General features: G+C 39.7%; 1 protein-coding gene across 1 annotated transcript; it reads right to left on the bottom strand.

Annotated features, from left to right (window-relative positions):
- Window positions 1-324: 324 nt before the first annotated feature.
- Window positions 325-22,737, bottom strand: cdh16 (cadherin 16, KSP-cadherin). The gene is made up of 16 exons (XM_072464622.1): window positions 22,618-22,737; window positions 21,894-22,028; window positions 21,453-21,582; window positions 20,811-20,969; window positions 19,637-19,833; window positions 10,081-10,206; window positions 9,502-9,652; window positions 7,891-8,103; window positions 7,066-7,142; window positions 5,392-5,583; window positions 3,557-3,798; window positions 3,193-3,323; window positions 2,873-3,112; window positions 1,462-1,578; window positions 598-714; window positions 325-499 (listed from the first exon to the last, which is right to left on the bottom strand). Exons 1-16 carry the CDS (start codon window positions 22,735-22,737, stop codon window positions 399-401), a joined length of 2,448 nt encoding a protein of 815 aa, XP_072320723.1. The 3' UTR covers window positions 325-398.
- Between the last annotated feature and the right edge of the window lie 381 nt (window positions 22,738-23,118).

Below are 23,118 nucleotides of genomic sequence, written 5' to 3'. Positions count from 1 at the left end.
ACAAGTCAAACCAAAAACTCCCTTTATCAGAAGGTACCGCCCAGTGGGCAGAGTTCCCAGACTTGATCCGCAGATTGATAATGACTCTTGGAGGAGAGTCAAAACTTTTTGTTTTTTCTGAAAAATAGCGCCCAAATGATACAACTAAATCTTTTTCTACAAGTAGTTCATTAACAATGATTCAGACATTAATAATTTAATTAATACCCTATTACTATCTCCAAACCTCTAAATTAAGTTACTAAGCCTGAATCGTTCTACTATTTGTTCATTATGAGTCTTTGTAGAGGCGTAGTAAGGTTTAGTTATTAGCATTACGTGTAAAATCGAGACTACCTCTGTTTTGTAATTGTTCAATAAGCCAAGGTCATTTGGAGGTCATAGGCATAGCAATTCATTTAGATAGAAATCTTCAGTGGGACAAGCTCCTGGTTTGATTTGTCTTCCTCTTTCGGGTTTTGGTATGAAAGTCTCACAAATATCACAACAAGAATGACTCCTGTAGAGATTAAGACCATTACAAAGAGGCAACAGGTTGCATAACCCTTCTTATTCAATACGTTTAAAGAACAATCATTTAACAGAGTGTTTGTTTACCTATAACTGTGAAGGTGCCAAGCAGGATACCCACTGCAGACTGAATAGTTGGCATGCCCTGGAGCTTTTTGGCAGCAATTTTGCAGTTTCCTCTGATGTTGCACGGACACACAGTCACTGATAGATGGAAAGAATAAACACTCCATCAATCTACACAGGATTTGTTATAGTTAGTTATAATTACGAAACATAAACACATGCTCTCTATGTAAAAATCAAGTATTTTATGATGAGCTATTTCACTTCAAATGGAAACTTTGGATTTCAATAATCTAAATGGATTTGACTTGATGAGTAAAAAATAGAAAATGACTCTTCCTTCATCCTCATCTCCATCTCATTTTAAATGACTTTCAAATGGAAATCGAAACGTCAAATCACCTTTGAAATCCATCCTACAATAGACCCCTCCTGGACGAATGAGGGATAACATCAACTTGACCCAACAGCCAAGCAACATAAGTGACCTTGTATTTGCCTTACAAATGTTCACACAAAATTTAAGTGTATGACTAATGAAGAACCAAATGGAAGCAAAACATAAAGCATCGTCATGTCAATTTACTTTAAAAAACAGAAATACATCATAGAGCCAATCTTGTTAAATATACATGTTTTTGCTTGTACAGTGAAAGATTTATTGTTATATTGTACCATTAACAGTTAACAGTTCCTGGTCGAAGAAACGGTACAATCAATGGACTGGAAAAGACATTTGTTAAGCTTGGATGCTTCATTAATAAACAAAAAGAGTGTGAAGACGAGCTGCCACACCAGATGATCCGTATTGATTGTTCCTGTGCTCTGGTCCCATCAGTGCTGAGCTGAGTTTGTGTTATCAGCGTTTGGGAAAGTAGGCTTTACCTGGCAGGTTGATGAAGGTGCTTCGTGGAGGAGAACTGCTGTCCGAAATGGTGAAGGGCACAGTGTAGACCTCAGGGGGCAGATAGGGGATGTTTAAGGACAGGTTTGTGTGGGTATCTGTCAATGAAATATATCAAATTAAAGTATATTTGTAATACTGTAATTGAAACAAATATTTTTTTTTTTAAATGTTTTTAAATTCTCACATTTTATCAGTGCTTTTCCCCCTTCATTGGGGATTCAAAGCACTTAAGCAAAGGAACCATTAAATCATGTACACATACACCAGTTGCACACATTTGCAGTCTGCACTAGTGAGAGCCGGGATGGAAGTACTAACCATTGGGTTATTGTGTGAACACTCTACCACTGAGTCACTGCAACTCTTAATGTCACCGTATGAACCAGAGCTTAGTCTGGTTTGTGTGCGCCTTTATCTTATCTGCACAAATCTGTTTTGAAAATATAGTGGTCCGCATGATGCAAAAGCCTCGCCCAGCAAAGAGCTCCATTTATCAGGCCGTTTGAACTGTTATCTGAGGGTCCTACACACCACACTCACACTTTACCATCAAGTCCCATTTCAATCCTGGAAATGAGGGCATTGTCAAGTGCATTAAGAGCTGGTACTACATGTGTTTTTGAAAATAGTCGCTCGCTAGCTTTCCAAATGGAGAACTGCATGTTCGTTCACCGGCATCAAATGTATAGCTCATCAAAAGCTGTTATTTTTCACAGGTTTTCTTCTTTGTAAGCATCTGACGTAAGCAGCGTCATAATGCAGTTTTCTGTAAGAAGCCATGGATGGTTAAAATGGTTTTGCAGGAGTGGTTCGTAGCACTCTCATGTTCTCATAGGGCTGTGAGTGGTACCTATGTATGTGTTACCAATGTACAGTGTGAGAACATTCAAATTCTGCACTGCTTTTTCTGTCTTCAGCCAGGTACGGATTATTCTTGGTTGTCCCTTTTTAAGCCTGTATTAGCTGGCAGTGACCAGTGGCGATAAGAAATTACACTGATGATATAATTTCTCAAACGATACCATCAGGAGCAGAGAAGTAGAGGGAAAAAATCAACCTGTGAGGAAAGTGGTCCAGAATGTGTCAATGACTAAATGGCACACGTCACAGTGGTAAACGGTTTGTCCAAATTTAGCAGAATTTAAGTAGAAAAACTGAAAGATGAAAAAATGACTCAGAGAAATTACTGTAACAATCCGCAACCACATTTAAACGGTTATGCTATAACTGAGATTTCATAATTCTTTGGGTCCTTATTTCATCCAGGCAATTTGTCCCAAATGGTTTGAACTACTTTTGTGGCTTTGTCAGTGTACTCAAACAAGATGGTTCAAAACAACTCGTTATCTCATTCAAAAAACAGTACTGCAATTTTGAAAAGAGTCCCACCATTAATAGGTGTGAGTTTCCAGTTGCGTCGTACTGTGGCGTCACTGCGGAGCGAGAAGTTGAGTCGTCCTCCATGTTGTGGTCCGTCACTGTCCCGCGATGCCAGCACCAGCGCCTGATCCTCCCACCGAGGGGTGCACAGGTACTTCCACGAGTAATCCCCCACCAGCACTGGACTGTTGTCATTTACGTCCAGAATATGCACCGTTACCAGAGTGGAGGCAAATAACGACGAGTTCCCTTAAGTATATAATAAAGCAATGACTTATGAGAGAAACTTTATACAACATCTCTGTCAAATAAATCAGCCCATCTCTTACGTCCATCAACTGCAATGACCTCCATTGTGTAGGTGCTATTTTCTTCTCTGTCCAAGGCTTGCACGGTTTTCAGCTCACCCGAATACTTTCCAATTGAAAAGTACTTCTTTGTGTCTCCTTGAAGAGAATACCTAGGCAGACATTCACATTTTCTCTGTTAGATTTAGTGGGAGGATTTATTTTCACATTTTAAAATAATAATTCCCTTAGAAAGACATACACTGTCATAACACTCAAGGTTAACTGCTAGTATATGTATATGAGTAATGCTTTGATTTATGATACATTAAGTGTTATAAACCGTTGAGTGATATGTAAAATAAGGTGTGAGCTGTTCTGAAGTTAAGCTCAAAGTTATTTGTACCTGATTGGATGAGAGTCGGGGTCATACCCTCTGATGGTGGCGATGACCCTCCCCGGCTCCTCGCCCTCTCGGACAGTGACTTCGTAGTGGCTCTGGGACAGGACAGGACCCTCGTTCACATCGTCCACATAGATTGAGACCGTTGCCGTGGACTGAGCCCCATAGCGTCCACGGACCAGAGCTACCGGGTTCTGAGCACTGAGGACCAGGATGTACTCACTCTCACGCTCAAAGTCCAGCACCTAATGAGAAATACACAATTACAAACGAAATGATCACAAAACATAGAGGTTAAATCCTGATTTAACCAGTTCAGACTGTTTTGTCAGTCAGTCTATAATTTGATAACATTTTAGGATACTATATTTTGTGTTTCTTTATCAAAACTGCTGGTTTAATTGACATGGCCGATCATACAGGCTGATAGTTAAAGCCTAGTCCTTGTATGTCTATCATTTATCACTGAATGACTCACTTTTACATGAGCCTGTGTTATTGTGAACTGGCAGCATCGACTGATGTGTTCTTTTGTAAAAAGCAGATATTATTAAAAGGCTCCGGCTGACATCACAGGACTGCTGTGTTGCCAAGGAGAGGAAAGGCAGACCCTGGAGGCTGCTTGAGTACAGCCGCTGACTGAAAGTGACGCACCGTACAACTGAGAGTGTCAGGGTCTGTGTGAGGTGTACAGAAGACACGATGATCCATTCAGGCTTTTGTTTGTCAGAGGTGAAAATTAACTTGGGACATCTGTTCTGACATACTATAAATGTTCCCACACACCTGATTAAATAAAGGTTAAATAAACACCACACATTACAGTATTTATATATGGCTGCTCAATTATGGTAAAACATAAAATAAAACATTGGAAATGATTTGAAATATCACAGCTTAAACCAATAAGCATTAACCTGTAAAATGTATGCTTAGGGTTATGCATTTATTGTTTCGTGCTCAATCCAAAATGCTACACATATCAATCTTGTGTGAGCCAGGTTAAAAGACCCATACTTTTTTTTTTAAAATATTGTATTTAATTGTTTGTAATTTAATTGTTTAAATGTTTTTTTTAAATCATAGAACATTTAAAAATATAACTGAAAACTATTGTTCTATTAACTATCATTAGTGTCACGTACTATTTTTTATGTACTGTAATTATGTACTGACAAAGTGACTTGTGCGTCATTGAAATAATGAAATTGTGCCTTCTTGTGTGGACCTCAGCATACATGAAGGAGTGTGTTGTTGCTTCTTCTTTTTTTGGGGCTAGAAGTGTAGTTTTATACGACAATGAAAATTGGTTTGGCATTGAGCGATTCATGCAGCTTGACTTATGTCACTTCATTGTAAGTCTTTCGATGTAAAAAATGAAAACTGAACAAGCCTATTTTTAGTTTTCAGACATTTTCAGAGTGGATCTCGAGTGACACTCAGTTCAGTCTCATTTCTTGACTCCCACAGAGGCTGGAAATAATAGTCTTTGTTGTACCTTATAGAAAGTCAAAAACGACATGTCTCTCTCAACTCCTGAAAGCCCTGAGGATTATGGAAGGCGATGTAGCGATTAGAGGCTCAAACATCCCAGAAGGTATGCAGAATAAATAATGAAGCAGAGAGATTTGTTTTGTGGAATATATGTTTGTGTTTAACAGTCTGGCATCTTCCAAACTCAAAACTAACAAAACATTTATGACTATCTGTAAATGACTTGAGACTGGTAATGCAGGGACAACATTGTGCTTGGTGTGGAGCTGATTGTAAATAATAATAGTCATGTTTAGATCATAATAGTAGATAGTATAGTATTGTATTGTAGTAATACTTTTTACCTTTGAGAGCACCAGTGACACCTCGTTGGTTTGCCTGTCTGTCACCAGAGAAAAGACCTCCTCCTCATTCCCAGACTCCATGCGGTAGTTCACCTGCCAGCTGTCTCCTCCACGAACATCTGCATCTCCGGCCACAATCGCAGCCACAGTGGATCCCACCGGGGCGTCCTCAGAGATGTGGTAAGGTCCGTACTGACCACAGGGACACAGAAATTGCAGCTTTAACTTGTGTCTTTTAGACACAATTTGTCGAAATAAAAAAAAATATTTTCACTGTGTATTTCTTAAGTGGGTTGTTTATAAAGACTGTTCAATAGTTCATCACACATGACTGACTGCTGTTTTCCAGGGTGGTAAAGGTGAGATGCAACAACATCATGAGTGTATTGGCCCTCTTGACCCCCGAGTGTTGGGTGACCTTTCGAAGCACACTTCTGTGTGTTCAGACAAACGTTTAATCTGCCACTCACACATGTCGTCCCGTGGAGCCAGGTCTCTGATCCTTATGGCCCAATGCAGGGTCGCTGACCCCTCCCCCTGTCAGCACTCCCCCCCACAGCGCAGCACCCACAGCGCAGCACCCACAGCCATGGAAAATACTGCACTGCTCAAGTGTGACCTGCTCAAGAGCATTTCCACCTCTGTCTTTGAGCAGTGGCTGCAGGAAACAGCACTGGGCTTAAAATAAGCGTTTACCACAAGTAGACTTATGATCAGAATCATAATTGGAATCAGAACAAGTTCATTGCCATTGTCTGTGAGCAGGATTCACAAACATAGGAACATGCTTTGGTGATTCAGTACAATGGAAGTTAAAGTTATTATTTTAACAATAACTTTCACTTTGATTTGTTCCAATGTCAAATCAACACCTTCCATTTCCACCTGTAGCACCAGGTTTGCTCATAATGTTCACAGTTTTACAGTGTCACTATGGTTTCTAAAAGAATTGCCAGAAATTGTATTCTTATTATCACAGTGGGCAGCTCTCCCACGTAGCTTCCAGCCCTTTAAATTTTCCTATCATGTTGCAACAGGAAGTGAGCAGAAGGAGTTTCTCTGAAACTCTATTTTTGGACAATTTTCCTTCACTCTATTCACTGCTTATAAGACGGACACAGAAATGCTGTTATATTTCACACTGTTGATTGACATAAGCTCAAGACAACGACCACAACAACAACAACAACTTCTACAACTGTAATGTGTATTTTTCAGAAAAAATATATATACAGATGTAAATATATATCAGGTGTCTAGCATATGTGAATGTCTGAGCAGCTGTATTCAACAATTATCTTGTATATAGTGAGAGTAGTGCAATGAACTCTTAAAGACAAGAGGATATTGGATAAGCATTGGATAAGCAAGTATTCAGTGTTTGGGATAGGTTATAATCAATGGATTTTGAGGCACACTGGTACAAACTTTAATTGATCCACAAAGAAAATTACTTGGACAAAGATGGTCAATCAACTTATGAAATTGAATAAAATGAATTCAAAGTGAGTGAGCTTCCTTTCTTTACCCGTTGCTCGTGGATGTGTAGAGCCCTTTCTGGAAAACATACTTTTGTAGACCAAAAACTATTCTAGTTCATGGACTCAAAGCTCATTTTGGATAAATTAGTTTGCTTTGCGGCACCATTTTTCAACCGTGTCTCTGTTTGTGTACCTCGTGTTGGGAGAAGACGGGCGGGTTGTTGTTTTCATCCTGCACAGTCACCACCACTGTGCACGAACTGTTTAGGCCTACCACAAAAAGAGAGAGAGAGGGAGAGGAGAAGATCATAGCTGCATCTGTCAGGGACTCAGGCCTGGCCCCTCACACAGATACAACACCATGAAGGTCGGAGCAGCAAGTCTCTCACTTTGATCCATAACACCTTGAACCCTGAGTCATACAAGCCCCACCATTCGTCATCATTCGACTAACACACATTTGTGAACAGCCAAACTAGTATTAATGTAAATGCTTTAACCATACATTATGAATCCATTCTGTTTTTTTTTTTTTTTAAAGGCAATTCATTAACATTGGTACTGTTGGTAATCAATTAATTGTATTGTTGTAATGCCCTAAACAGCAGTTACCTCAAAGGTCGGCAGTGAAATAGAGAAACAATTATTTGGTAATTATTATTTGGTACCCCTACACAACATACAAGTAAATCTGTGTACGTGGAATACATCAAAGGAGATATACTATGCAAAATAAACTATTGAAGCTTAATTTTTCCCTTTTAATTTAAGTTTTATTTAGAGTGATTCATGCATGTTTGAGTAATTTTCCCTGTCTTGCATTGAAGATGCCATTGGTGCAAAAATCTAAATTTTCCCCCTGTAGCACGGACACTGCTTATTCAACTACAGATGTTTTTATTTCTTAAAAATATGTATTCTCCACAAGCAATAACATCTCCATGGAGACAAGCATGTGCGGTGTCAGACATCTATTAGGAAAGTGAATATTATAATTCATTATTTTAGGATATGTCACCTTTAGCATCTTCAGCGGTGATGGTGAGTGTGTACTGTGGAGCGGTGCCCTCCATGCTGTCCGCTTGGACGGAGATGACGCCGGAGTCTCGGTCGACTCTGAACAAGGCCCTGGGACTCTCAGGGATCTGTCCCACTAAACGATAAAAGATCCGCACATTGTCTGTCTTAGGATCATCGTTGTCAGCCGCCTGCACTGTCAGGATTTCAGTCCCTGTGAAGAAGCGCAGCACAAATTATGAGATTGAGGTTCATATTTGGGTTCACATTGGGGTTAAAATAGATTATTAATGAATGAGTAGAAAGAGGAAGCATACAACAATAACATGCTCATCTAATCCTCACTCCTGATCCATTTAGATTTGCAGATTGTGCAAATAGTCCATTTCCGAGAAGCACTGTTTAAAAGCATCAACAAAAAGGCTTTCAGTCCACTATCTGTCACTGTGGACATTTTACAAGTTCAACGAGTTGAGGCTGCTTTCCTGGCAAGAATCCATATCCATAAAGTTTATTTGGTAATGTGTCATGTTCTCTTTAATTTTACTCCATCTCCAATGTTTCTTCTGGTAGGAAGCAATATTTTCAAATGTACAATTTAATCATTTTGGGCTGGGTAGTGTTAAGTATGTATTAGTGATGAAGTAAGAATTGTTCACTTAATTTGATTAAACCATTGAGTTTACAAGGGAAACCTGTCAGGAGCAGTGCAGGGCTCTCTATACAATCGGGTATTGAGACCCACAAAAACAGCAGCATGAGCACTCTTGATAATTTTTATTATTCATTTTCATTATTCATTTTTACTATACATTTTATTATTCATTTTTTATCATACTTTTTTAAATTCTTATTTGTCATGTGCTAATTTTGCGGTAGTATGAAGATGAGATACTCAGTGGTCAAACGTCCAAGGACAAAGTGGTATTTATACCCTGAACATTTGTGATGAAAGGTTTCCCCTTTGAAATGGTTTGCTTCAGCTAATGTTTATTTACATATTTTTACTATTTCTTTGATTTTCAGGATTCATTGACTGATGATGGTTGACATTTTGCTGATGATGTGATTTATAATAATCACAAGAGGGCTATTGTGATGGTAAAATGTCATTCTATCTATGCTGTTATTTTGTGCAGATAATATGAGAATATGGGGTCCTGATGAATATGGTCCGGTGCCTCTGTATCATGAAGTCACATGGATCGAGGGTCAGGTCACCTCCGAATGAGATAGCTTGAATCTTTGCATCCGTGATGGTTGTTCTATATCTTTTGGAGCTGATTTGATTGTGATGATGTGCGAACGTGTCTTTAAAAGGATATGTATTGGCATTGTTCTGAAGAATGAGGGACAGAGACCTTTGTTAGGGAAAGTGATTGTTTACTGTGCACGAGTAAATAAAGATCCACCTTTTGAGAAAGACTGTTCTCAAAAACTGTTCAATGCATTCTTTCTTGGTAATTGTTTGCAGAAATTCCACAACAAACCCATTTCCAGATCTTGAGTCAGGCTTGGTCAGGAAAACTACCTTAGCTGGGAATAACATACAACTCTCTACATTTGTTTGGATGGATTGAACATTTAACATGCAAGTGTACCATGTCTTTACCTCTTGCAGCCAGTTCTTTGACCACAGTGTGATATTGTGCCTGAGGAAAGGTGGGCCTGTTGTCGTTGGCATCTCCCACCATCACCCGGAGTTCCACAGGTTTAGCGATCTCTCTGCCATCAGGACGCTCCACCACAATGCTTATTAGAAACTGTAAAGTAGCAGGGCTTGGGTAGTTTACTCTAGATATGTATTTTAGGTTTATTTTTTAATTTTTTTAAAGCACCTTTTTCAAGGAACCACCCACCCAGTCACATACACAAAATATTATTATTGATGTTGATATATCTTGCATATCATAAGATTATATTTTTTATAATATGATCAAGTTTCGTATATAACCCACCTTAATTTAATATTTGTCTTTGTAATACCTATGGAGAGACTATTGATCCAAACCCCTATTTTAGTGCATTACCTCATCAATGGAAACAACATCTTATGGAAACAGTTAGAGCAAAGTACATGCAATTTAAAGAACGTCGAAGAACTAAAATTAGCCCCTTTTATGTCCTAATAATAAGTCATTGATCTTGCTCATGGGCTTCAAACATGCAGTTGGCCATTTGTCAGTTGTACCTGGTCCTGTGTCTCTCTGTCAAGGGGCGCATTCAGATAAATGACTCCCTCTCGGCTGATGGTGAAGAGCATCTCTGGAAACTCCCCCTCCAGGCTGTACTCGGCCTGGCTACCAGTCCATTTGACCTACACAAACGTGTGCAATTGAAAACAAATTTTATGAGAGTCTAAACAAGCTATATTAGGCATGTTTTGTGTGTGTGTGTGTGTGTGTGTGTATATATATATATATATATACACACTAAGCATATATATTTATATATATATATATATACACACACTAAGCATATATATATATATATATATATATATATATATATATATATATATATATATACATATATACGCTTTTAGGGATAGAATATGCATAAGCTACTAATAAACTGTTTACAATAACCAAGTGATAAATGCTAGTAAATGCCTTCTAAACAAATAACTCTTATTTAAGCATCATAAATAATTTACCAAGGAACCTTATTTCAAAGCCTTATCCAAATCTCATATGCACAGGTCTTCAATATACAGGGTTCAATATACCGGTAAACAATTGGTTAATCAAAAGAAACATCACTAGATCAATCAATGAGAAAACAAGTTGCAGCCCTGGATAGCAATAGATATTTTGTATAAATAAGACAAACATGATATTCTTATATACTTGAAATATTCAGCATTAATCACAAAATCAGGACTACAACTGATGAGAATTAGGGAATTTTAGTCTTAGCTTCTATAGATTACAATAGTTTTTTTTGCTGATTTTGCCACAATAAATGTATACCATTTACACCCCTCTGTACACACGAGTATGTGGGACATGCAGTACAAAACTGAAAGGCTGTTTGCATGATAAGGAGCAATCCCAATACAGCGACAGTGATGTGGAACAGAGCACGCGGCCAAAACTAACTGTGCTGCTGAAGGGGATTTTCCACTGCTCCCTGGCCGTTGACATAAGCCTGTGCAGTGGGGCTGAACCGGGCCCACAGCACCCAACATGGAGAGGAGGCCTGACCCGGGACAGCTGCTAACCCATGCATGCATCTCCTCCAACGCACTGTCACACTCTTCTTCCTTGTTTTGGAGATGGTTGAACAAACTCCAGACTGAAATGTACACTACGCCTCTTCTTACAGTGTGTGTGTCTCTAGCTCTAGTTGCAATTGTTAAAAAGAATTTGAATATATTTAAAGACCAGTATAATAGATATTTACTTAGTGAGTCAAATTATTATGATTATATTTTTCAGTTTCTAGAATATGGACTGGGTGTTAACAGGAGCAGGAAGCAGATTTCTGATTTCACGAGTGCCATAACGAACCAAAAGTAAAATCTGCAACTAATGATTATATTATACTAGTGATTAGGTACAAGATAGAGCTGTCAAAAAACCATCAACATTAAAGGAGCTGTTTTTTTCATGTAATGGAGTCAAATCTGTTTTGCCCCAGTACTTAAAGATTAATTGTAAATCTTTCGGTCAAAATAAGACCACTGTGTGCTTTGTGCCGCTGCAGGACATGCGCTGGAATGCTAATGTTTGTTAGCTTAAACGTGATGAAAATTGTGCTCTTGCCTCTAAAAGTTGTGAAAGTCACTTTTTAACTCATCGCTGTGAAGAATTAGGATTCTTGGAATGGATTAGCTAATTGTGGATTAGTCTATGTGGCCCCGTCTGCCAATGCTGAAAATGCTTGTGAAGCACTGCTCTCCTGCACTTGTAGGCTGCAAACACAGCACCCACAGGCTCTCTTCCTCGTCTCTGGTGACTTTAACCACGCTTCTCCCTCTTCTGTTTTACCAACATACACCCAGTATGTTACCTGCCCCACCAGAAACAATAGAACATTGGACTTGTTTTTTGCCAACACCAAAGAGGCTTATTCTTCTTCCCCCCTCCCTCCCCTGGGCAGCTCGGATCACAACCTTGTACATCTGAGGCCTGTGTATGAACCCATCGTGCGCAGGCAGCCTGTGGTGTCCCGTGAGGTGAGGATGTGGTCTGCTGAGAGTGAGGAGGCTCTGAGGGACTGCTTCAGCACCACTGTCTGGACTGAGCTTTATGACCCACATGGGGAGGACATCAACACCATCACAGTGCATCACGGACTACATCAACTTCTGTTTTGAGAACATGTTCCCTCCCGGACGGTGCGGTGTTTTCCAAACAACAAGCCATGGATTAACCGTGAACTGAAGGCTCTGCAGAAGGAGAAGAAGAGAGCCTTCAGGTCAGGGAACAAGGAGGAGCTGAGGACTGTATAGAAAGAGCTGAGGAGGAAGATCAGGCAGGCTGAAGAGGTGGATGGAGGATCAGCTGCAGCAGAAGAACATTCAGGGAGTGTGGAGAAGCCTGAAAACCATCTCGGGCGTCAAAATCCCCCCTGCCCAGACAGAGGGGGATCTACAGTGGGTGAATGATTTAAATGCTCACTTCTTGAGATTTGATCGGTCACCCGCCCCTCCCCCTGCACAGCTGCATGCTCCCTCTTCCACAGCTGGACAATGCCCTGCATCCGTTCCTCTTCACTTCTGCGCCCCGGACCATCAGCTCCCCACTTTGCCTGGACTCACCCATCCCCCCAGCACACAGTCCCCCTGCCAACCACTGACTGTCACAGCAGCACAGGTGAGGAGTGAGCTGAAGAGGATTAAAGTGAGGAAGGCAGCAGGACTTGACGGCATCAGCCCGAGGCTCCTCAAGTCCTGCACAGATGAACTGTGTGGAGTTATGGAGCATGTCTTCAACATGAGCCTGAAGCTGAGAATGGTACCACAGGTCTGGAAGACCTCCTGTCTGGTACCTGTGCCCAAGACACCGCGCGCCAAAGACCTCAACAGTTTCAGGCCGGTGGCTCTCACGTCCCACCTGATGAAGACACTGGAGCGGCTGGTCCTGGACCACCTCCGCTCCACCGTGAGCTCAGCCATGGACCCGCTGCAGTTTGCATATCGGTCTGGCATCGGAGTGGAGGACGCCGTCATCTCCCTGCTGCACCGCTCTCTCTCTCACCTGGAAAAGCCTGGCAGCTCTGTGAGGATCCTGTTCTTTGATCTCTCCAGCGCCTTCAACACCATCCAGCCGCTGCTCCTGAGGGACAAGCTGGAGACTGCTGGTGTGGAGTATGACCTGGCAGAGTGGATGCTGGACTACCTCACAGACCGACCCCAGTTTGTGAGAACACGGGACTGTGTGTCTGACACTCAGACCTGCAGTGTGGGGGCGCCCCAGGGCACTGTCCTCGCGCCCTTTCTCTTCACCCTTTACACTGCAGACTTCAGACACGACACGGACAGCTGTGTCCTGCAGACGTTCTCTGACGACTCTGCCATCATCGGACTCATCACGGACGACGATGATGCGGAGTACAGGGGACTGGCGCAGGACTTTGTGGACTGGTGTCAGCGGAACCACCTCCTCATCAACGCGGGGAAGACCAAGGAGATGGTGGTGTACTTCTGCAGACGCCACCCCACTGCCCCCTCGCCAGTGAACATCCAGGGAAGGGACATTGAGAGAGTGGACTCATACAAGTACCTGGTGTTCATCTGAACCACAAACTGGACTGGACTCATAACACAGACGCACTGTACAGGAAGAGCCATAGTTGGCTCCACCTCCTGAGGAGACTCAGGTCTTTTGGAGTGACAGGGCCACTCCTGAAGACCTTCTATGACTCTGTGGTGGCATCAGCCCTCCTGTACGGTGTGGCCTGCTGGAGCAGCAGCATCACAGAGAGGGAGAGGAGGAGGCTGGACAAAATCATCAAGAAGTCCAACTCCGTCCTGGGCTGCGCTCTGGACTCTGGACAGAAGGGTCCTGGCTAGATTCACATCTATGCTTGACCATGAGTCTCATCCCCTGCAGGACACTCTGTCCTCTCTGGAGAGCAGCTTCAGTGAGAGACTGATCCACCCTCGCTGTGTGAAGGAGACGTTTCGTAGGTCTTTCCTTCCTGCTGCTGTCAGACTTTATAACAAACACTGTTAGTCCTGAACACTCGCACTTGCATCAATGAAATTTCCCCATGTGTGGACAATAAAGGAATATCTTATCTTATCTCATCTTAAGAGAGCAATACATTTGGACTGCTGCAAACTTTTTTTTTAGACTGTAAACATCATGTACAGCATATTTAATACACAATGTAACTTCTCCAATAGAAGGTCTGCCATCTGCTTGAGAAGCAATTGTTTTGCCTGGGAATTCCCAGAGTGTGGCATAAAACATACCGGTATCAATCTCCATGGAGATAAGCAGGTGGTGCCACCAGGCCAAGTTACAGGTCAGGTTGGTGGAGAGGCGAGCCTACCCACACACAGAATTCATGTTTTTCAAGTTTTGTTTTTCTTTGTAACAAAAGCAGCCTTAATAAAATAATTGTTAGACGGATAGGTTTAGTGCCACACTGTGAAACATTACATGCAAGTATATGTGAAAACGTCACATAGTGCACCAGACCACAACATCTCTACTTTGGCTTTTTACCCAATTTAAGATGTAGTTTGTTGTGTTTGTATTTATATTTATATTCATATTTATGTGTCTTGTTTTTACCATTTATTGTGCACGTGAAGCGCTTTCGGCAGCTTGTGTTGTTGTAAATGTGCTAGGACTTTGACATTACCTGCCTTTACAACTCTAACAAATACCAATGGTGTGATCCTTGTATGAAACCCAGAAATACATCCATATGGTAAATTTGTTTATTTATTGCATGGTTTGATCATTATATCATGTTAGTAAGAAGTAGCAATGCTTTTCTTTTTAAACATGAACATGTGCTCTTTAAATGAGAGAATTAAAAATAAAAATCATATCGGGTGTCTGGTCTCACACATTTTCACAGATTTGATTAACAGCCTGGCTCAGCTAAACACATGATGTCATCTGTCCAGGAGGGTTTGCACGTCCTGTCTCAAGTGGAGAGGGAGTCTACACCAAGAACACTGTGTCTGTGATCTCCTAAACAACATTATGGGAGGAATCAATACTAAGATTTGGGAACCACACTAATAAGGATATGTACATCTGCTGAACTACATATGAAAGATCTAATGAGTAATTTGTAATTGCTGCCCTGTTAAATTTCTTTAATAAGAAATTGTAATCAGGGTTTAATGGAAGTTGCTCTCGTACATAACTATAATTTGAAGACAAAAAAAAATATATATAAAAAATTACATTTATTAATACATTTTTTCATTAATTTATACAGTGAAAAATCCAATGAGAATATGAGCGTGACAGGAGTGCGTGCTCGCGGACCACATGACCGCTCTGACCAATAAGAGCGAGAGCTGCTAGAGCAGAGCTGAAGCTAAAGATTAAAATTAAAACTGAAGGATTTTCAACAGAGAAAAAAGGCAAAAAAAACGCTGAAGGTCCCTGTCAGCTGAACACTACCAGTTTATTTTTACATTGCACTTTTTGAGGAAAAAATACTATCTTGGCTGTAGAGGATTTTTTTTTCTCTGCAGTTCCAACGGGATGACCACTAGTCCAACTCACAACAGGTTTAAGGTCTGAACATGGTTCCAGAATGAAAAGGGGCGGGAGAAGAAGAACAGATCTTCCTGCAATTGCTCAGTCAGGTCTGTAGAAGCCACTAAAATACTTTCGGCCAAGCTTGAGCAGGCCAAAGTTAGGGGAAAAACAAATCTTATTTGAATATATTTCAAAACTATTTAAATATAGTTGTGACACACAGCAATTTTAGATTTTATTGGTTTATCACTGCTTGCCTTGAGTGCACGCCAATGATGATCAACGATTAATTTTCGAGGAGTTGAGAAGTCAGACACAGGTTTTTTCGATTATTTAAATTTTACATTGAGAATTTTTTTAACACATTGATTCGCACATGTAGATTTAAAGTTTTTTGGCCAGATGCCCTACCTTTCTTCTAGTGTCTGATTGTGTGTAAATTGATCTTTTAGAAAATAATGTCAGTTTATTTTTAACATCTAACGTAACCACTCTGTACAGTTAAGGACCTTGATACGTAGCTCTAAAGGTGATCTCAAGCGTAGACTGATTGCAACACATAATCAGCTTTAGATTTGGCAATCAGCGGTGTATAAAACATGCACATGTATATTGCACTGAACACTTGACTGATGATTCAAAAGCACTCTCAACCAAGGCATGGATTTAGTTTGAAACCTTATCAAATGTTCCAAATATTTAAAAGAAAATGTCAAGGGGCAACCACATGTAACCTTTACCAGAATGTTAAAACAGAGTGGGCATCTGCTAAATGCCATCACGCGGCAGGAGAAGTGTGAGTGTAGATGCTCATTTTGCAGTAGACAGAGATGGGGCTGAGTGGGTCCTTGAACATGACTGTCTCTGAATGTGTCATAGCTGTGGTTAGTCCCACCGCCCACCGAGCTCCACACTTCACACTGTCGTACGCGGGATGAGGCTTCCCCAAAGCTCACACCAGCTGAGAGGTGAAATATTAAGGAGAGAAGGCAACTGTGTCCTCATTTTCACACTGTTACACTATTTGTTACAGGAAATGTAGCCATGCTCAGTTCAGGAATTAAAATGATTATAAATGTTGACATATATTCTGTATATATATATCTATATTCATGGTTTTCAGATTATAGGTGATAATTTTAGGTCCTTTGACTAATGAAACAGAATAATTTTGCTTTGCGTCAACTTCTATGGCTATAGTACTATATTTTCATTGTTTAGAAACCCATGGAAAGTAAAATTTGGTCAAATGTCCCCCTCTGTACAGACCGACTCTTTTTTATATTACAGAATACACCCTATTACTGTTACTGTTACCATCGACTTCATAAAAGATTTTCCAATACCATTTTATTATAACTACCGGTACACCTTTATTAGTTTTAATTAAGCTTGAACAAAGACCTAATTCATAATGAAATAAAACATATTTAAAGAAATGTTCAGGTTCAGTTTACTTGAGCAATAGGGCATTAACTAAGTCAATACTAAGCTTGTATCATTGTTGCGAAACTATTTGCTCATTATTAAATAAGTATTTGCTCCTGTCGTATCAAGGGTCTTAAAATTGTTAATAGAAAGTGTTACAGATGTTACAGCGAAGAAAGAAAGAAAAATCCCCATCATCGTAAGTAGAACATCTTAAAAACATACACATAAAAACTAAACCACTTGAAGCTTGATTTGTTCTTGAGCTTATAAACATTGGCCTAACGGCTTCTCACTGTCACCTAATCCCACAAATGTGTGTAATAGTAGATATTTGTGAGAATATGTGAAAACGCGCCTACACTGGGTCCACACACGTTTTCAGTGGGTGGCAGGGGCTGTTGGAACAGGAGCCATGAAAGGCTGAAGGCGAGAGCGGAGGAGGTGGGAGAATCAGAGGAGGGGGAGGCATTGTGAGGCACCTACTGGACTCCGCAAACAAATGTGAATTTTACACATCAGCGAACACTAATTTCAGGAGTATACTACACAGCGCAAGTTGGCACATTGGTTAAATTAAACCACGACTGAAAAGCACTCCAAGGCTGCCTCTATGGTTGTACTTTTTATGTTGGCTGACGGCTTTTATCAAATATTAAACTTGAGAACTTTTGGGATAAGTTTCAATGACATTCGTATTCGTATAGTTTGTTCAGGCAAGTTTTAGTGTTGTTCAAATCTAGGGAAGCAAAAACAAATCATCCAGTTGAAGCTATTGTAATGTATGAATGCAGGAATGTAAGCATTTTGAGATTTTATTTTCAAGAGACATTTAAAGCAATCGTAATGTCAATGGAGAAGCAGAAAGTGACTGTCGGATCGTGGAAAATAACTGAAAACAAATGTACCACTAACAAAAACTGATCACCATGACTGTGTAATAGGTTCCATTAGTACTAGAAAATGAAAGGGATTATCCAGTTTAATTGAAGCCAGATAGTTACTGAAGCATTTTGTTCTGGAGTCTTACTGGACACTCACAATTAGTGCAGGTTTCACTAAAAGCCCTGACTGTAGACAGCAATATGACCCAATGTAGAAAATTGCCATTGCAATATATTGATGATATAACTGACAAATTATGACTTCGGCCTTGATAAGACTATTTTTAGCATCTGCAGAGCTAAACTTTCAAACTTGATTTTGATACTAAAGGAAAAGAAATCTCTTTTAAGATGCTACAAGGTCCTTTTTTACCTTGAAATATTAGCTTTCCCTTGAATATTATCATTTGGTCTGACGCTATTTCTGATATACATCAAGATCATGCTAAAACTTTTGTTAATGGAATTCTTATACCATTTTGCCATATTTCTTAGATTTTGTCATTGTTGATAAAAAATCTAGTTTTGATAGTAGTTTAAGTATCAATTAGTGACTAGTTACTGATGTTTTGACCACTGCGGAGCCGCCACAGTTGATATTAACATTGTTTTAGGTGTTAATGATAACCATTAGCTAGTCTGTGTCTACCTCCATCAAGGGTGAAAGCCAGCTGTAGTGTGAATGAAAAATTAATGATATAGCCAACAACGATATATCATGAGCTATATGTGATATGCCCAGCCCTTATATGGATGATGGAGCTGTTTCACAAGTGGACTCAGGCAGGATGGAGTCAAAGAGGATCCACAGTTTTTGAACCATATCAATAATTCACGCTTTGGTCACTTAGGACGACCCAAGGGGCGCTAAAAACAGCTACAGCAACACGATGCCCTTTTACTCAGTCCAGTATTTTGATAGTTTTTATGTAACAAGATACAACCATTTGTACTGAGTAAGCAATGGAGTCAGCAACTACTTCAAAGTATGTTGAAGTTAGTTGTATGTCCAAGTCAAATGAGAAACAACAATCTCACATAGAAGACAGAATAACGGCTTTTAATTCTGATTTGGAGAAAATGTGATGTCTGTAGTGTAACATATTACTACTATTCCACTACCCACTTGTCTCAGAATGTTCCGGAGCATGGCATTTAACTAATCTGCAGGCGTTCAGGTGCTTAAAATATACCTTTAAAAATATTCTTAAAGCATTTTCACTACCAGTGGGTCACCTCTCCACAGACCTGATCTGTAACTTTGTCTCAAGAAAAGTAGAAATGCCATACTGTGGAAAGACATTTCTATGGAAACGAGCACGGCGTATCCTCCAACAGAAAAGTTTCATAGAGTATCTTTAAATGTGTTGGCACCAGGTAGCACCAGGCCAAAACTCCAAAAGTTTGAGAATTCAATATTTTTAGATAATAAGAATTAAAATACGATTAGCTATTTATTATTTTGTGTTATAAGTTTGAGCAATTTTATAGTATTTAAGTAAAATATAACCAAAATGGTAATTTTTGCCTCAATATACTACACCTCATCCCCTCTGAGTGTAGTGACAACTTCCTAGAAATGTTTGACCTGGTTTGTCTATGTATTTTTATCCATCTCCATTCAAATAAACCAAATAAATAATAGAAATGTATCATCACACAATTTCAATGCATCCAACTTAATTATTGCAAATCACTTGTTTCTGTAATATTGTGCAGTCGTAGTGCATTTTTCATTGTCAGTGTTCTGCTGTACCTGTGAGATGGGGATGGGGTAAGGGCCAGGCAGGTTCTCTTGCAGCCTCACAGGGTCAGGAGAGGCCCATGAATTCCCAGTCACCTCCACAGTGACAATCCCAGTGGTGAAAAAAGCATTAGACTTCCCCGCCATGTCTTTGACCATCACCGACAGCTTGTAACGCCCACACATCTCTGGGTCCAAGGCAGAGGCTCCTTGAAGACGCCAGTGACAAAGGGAAGATATGGACAAAGAAATACATGTTATAGTGACAAAAGACATACAATTCTGTATCAATAAACCATATTCTAACACCTATTATCAACATATTCACCGTTTTTTATTGCAGATTTACAACCAATTTAAATGGCATTAATGAAATGTGTACCGTGTAATGCTGCAAAAAAGCTGCAAATGTTTATCCATTAAACAAAACAACAGGAAATAAATATAAAAATATCTCTATAATGCAACTGATTGAAAAAAAAAGAAGAAAAAACACATTAAATGCTCATAATAGGTAGAATCAATATGACTGCTCATGTGAAGCTGTGGACAGCAGCAGTGTCGTTGTGGGACCTCTAAGCACCAGCGAGCGTGAAAGTCATGCAGCTCCCGCTATAACAAAGGGCAACACCAGCGCCTGAAATAGCACCAGGACTTCCAGCATCCACACTATTCACACACCACTTTCACATCCATGACTTATGTATCACATTTTCTCCATAAGCACTGTGAATGATTAGACATAATAATCACTGTACCCACCATTCCCCTGACAACTTAACATGTCATTGATGTGTGGGTTTCAAATATGGGTTATTTTAAGACATGTAATTTTGTTCCAGAAAAAGGATCTGAAATTTGACATAAATGTCGCTACAGAACACATATGCAATTATGACTTCCCAGTCTTACTGTAAGACATACTAACTATATATTTTGTCATCAAAGAAAGAGTCTGAAAAAAACGAACAAACATCAAATCAATAAGTGACTCACAGCATGCAGAAAGCTAATATTTTTGGTTGTACAATGCCCTGATTTTGATTCATTTTAAACCTTTTTACACTGTCCTGTTTTTACCTTTTTGAATTATAGTTCTTCCTGTTTTTTCCAGTTAAGTTCCTATTGAATTTGTTTTGGGAAAACCATGATAACCGGGAACACTAGATACATTTGGGGCACTGACCTTCTACAGTCAAGGACACTTCTCCAGACAGTGGGTCGATGGAGAACATTTGCCTGTAGGGGATCCTGGGCGTCTGCTCCAGGAGGCTAAACCGGAGCTCAGCGTGGGGGGTGTTCCTGTCGTCACGATCCAGCGCCTCCACCTGCATGAAGGGGATCCCTGGGGCACAGGAAATATGGGCCAAAATGTGCTATGTTATAACTGATGTGTAACTGAGCTCGCAAATAAACAAGAAACCGGATCCTGCCAGTTGGATTTTATAAACAGCAAGCCACATGCATTTTCCACAAGAGCAGACTGATTGGACTGCACTTGCAGTTGGTTCCAGTAATTTACAAGCTAGCACCAATAGGAACAAAATGTACCTGATTTATAGATGCTTTTCATAGTTTCCTTTAAACTTTTGATTTCATAGAGGGGCAAACAAGAATAGTCTTGACGATACTTGCTTGTAAGCTGTTAGTTGGTAAAATATTCTGGAATAACTGAGAATGGCACTAAGATAATTATTTGTGCATTAAATGAATTCAGCACAACTTTCAGAAACTCACACATTTTACAAATTAAAATAAACATATTTGTATGTGTTTATTTAAATAAATAAGAACAAGAACCGCAGGCTCTCTGGCCTGAGGTTTGTACCTTTAAGGAGGCCGAGCTGCACGCTGCCTTTCATACTCTCCTGTATAAACGTGGGCACATTGTCATTCTTGTCAATGACAAACACTTCCACAGTGAAGCTCTGACGGTGCACTGAAGTTCTGAAGGACACCTGGGTTAGCACACAGTATTTTAGCATCAGCACAACACTATGAGTCTTGTGAAAATATAATTGACCATATCCTTGGGGAAAAAAACACTCTGTACTAGTGTATTATATAGTGATCAGGCATAAATTGAGAGTGTAATTCTCCATCATATTTGATGTGAAGCAAGAATAATGGGTAAGAACACAATTGGTTGTAATTCTGTCCTTGAGCAATAATTATATTCAATCATCTACAGTGTACATTGTGCAGCATACATGGATACTTTTTGTGGTGTGTGTTCTTTTTAGCAGTATTACTGATTATTAAAACATGCCTGTAAAGAGTAAGATGGTTGTTTTTCTCTGTCCAGTGGTTTTATGGCGTATAGAAACTGGGAATCCACTCCAAATATCCCTTCATCGTCTCCTGTCACCACCAGCTCACTGTAATTTGCTGGAAGGCTGTGAAGCTGTTGATGAAATTGTGTCCATACTGGTTAGAAACATATTTTTCATAAATATTTCATATTTTCAGTTCCAGGGTTAAAAACTTGGCCACAATGAGCTTTAATGTTGAATAACTCATGGCTAATTTGTTCTAGCCTTTTAGAAAATGAAATGAAACTGTCATGGCTCTCCACTCCGACCATTAGTGAGCTATTTGAAGAGTGAGAATGACACAGAAATGACTATCTTTAGTGTAATATGTGGCAATGTTACAGTCCAATTAAAGAGGGCGCTGTAATGTTTCAGAGGATGTGAGGTGCCAGTCAGCCTTGTGCCCAAATGGACCAGAGGCAAAGGTTAGATGTGACGCCTGAAACATCTTTGTGAATATTTACGGTTCAATTACAATCTAGTGATGACAGCGGTGTGTTGACGCATTTGCAACCTTGAGAGAAGATACTAGTAAAAAGAGACTGATAGATGCGTTCGTACCAAAGATACGCTTTTAATGCTTTCAGTGATACTAATGCTCTAGTGGGTTTAACATAAGATATACATTTCTTCCTTTAAGAAGCAAAGAATCTAAGTGAAGAATTTTATTTGAAGTCATACCTTGGCCAAATACCATGGGAAAATACCATCATAGTTTTCAGGTACGCCAATCTTTACATTGGCTGCAGAGCAAGATGCCAAAACAGAAATAATTACCTGCACAAAAAATAAAGGAGTCATGTTGAGTATTTTTGTCTGCGGTTTACAATTTTGAAATATTTAGAATATTGTCTAAATTGTCTCACAGTAAAAGTTGAAACAGGCATGATCAGTTTTCTGTCAGTCGCTGCAAATACAAGAACAAATGAATCCAAACGCTGTGAGCATGGCCAAGTAATGCAATGTTTATCTTGTTACTTATTCAACGAGAAAAAACCCCATCATATTCACAAAACTCTACTGGGACCAACAGTTATTCGTCAGTGCAGAGACAACATGGTAAAACAATGCACCTGGTTTTCTTTACCAAAAAAAAAATGAAAATAAAAATCGCAAATGTTAACAGCATGAAATCTGTTAAGATAAAAAAAAAAACTATTTCTCAAAGAACATTTTTAATTG

Source organism: Eucyclogobius newberryi, unplaced genomic scaffold (genome assembly GCF_026437365.1).
Source record: "Eucyclogobius newberryi isolate DKJ021-1_F unplaced genomic scaffold, fEucNew1.0.hap1 SCAF_5, whole genome shotgun sequence".
Lineage (NCBI taxonomy): Eukaryota > Metazoa > Chordata > Actinopteri > Gobiiformes > Gobiidae > Eucyclogobius > Eucyclogobius newberryi.
This window is presented reverse-complemented; position numbering and strand designations above follow the sequence as displayed.

Bases quoted from the DNA above. Each gene is read 5' to 3' on its own strand.
- cdh16 (XM_072464622.1), bottom strand. From the start codon at position 22,737: ATGACTCCTTTATTTTTTGTGCAGGTAATTATTTCTGTTTTGGCATCT. The intron at 20,970-21,452 runs GTACAAACCTCA...CCTGTGCCCCAG, and splicing joins GCAGCTCGGCCTCCTTAAAG to GGATCCCCTTCATGCAGGTG. The intron at 19,834-20,810 runs GTCAGTGCCCCA...GGCGTCTTCAAG, and splicing joins AGTGTCCTTGACTGTAGAAG to GAGCCTCTGCCTTGGACCCA.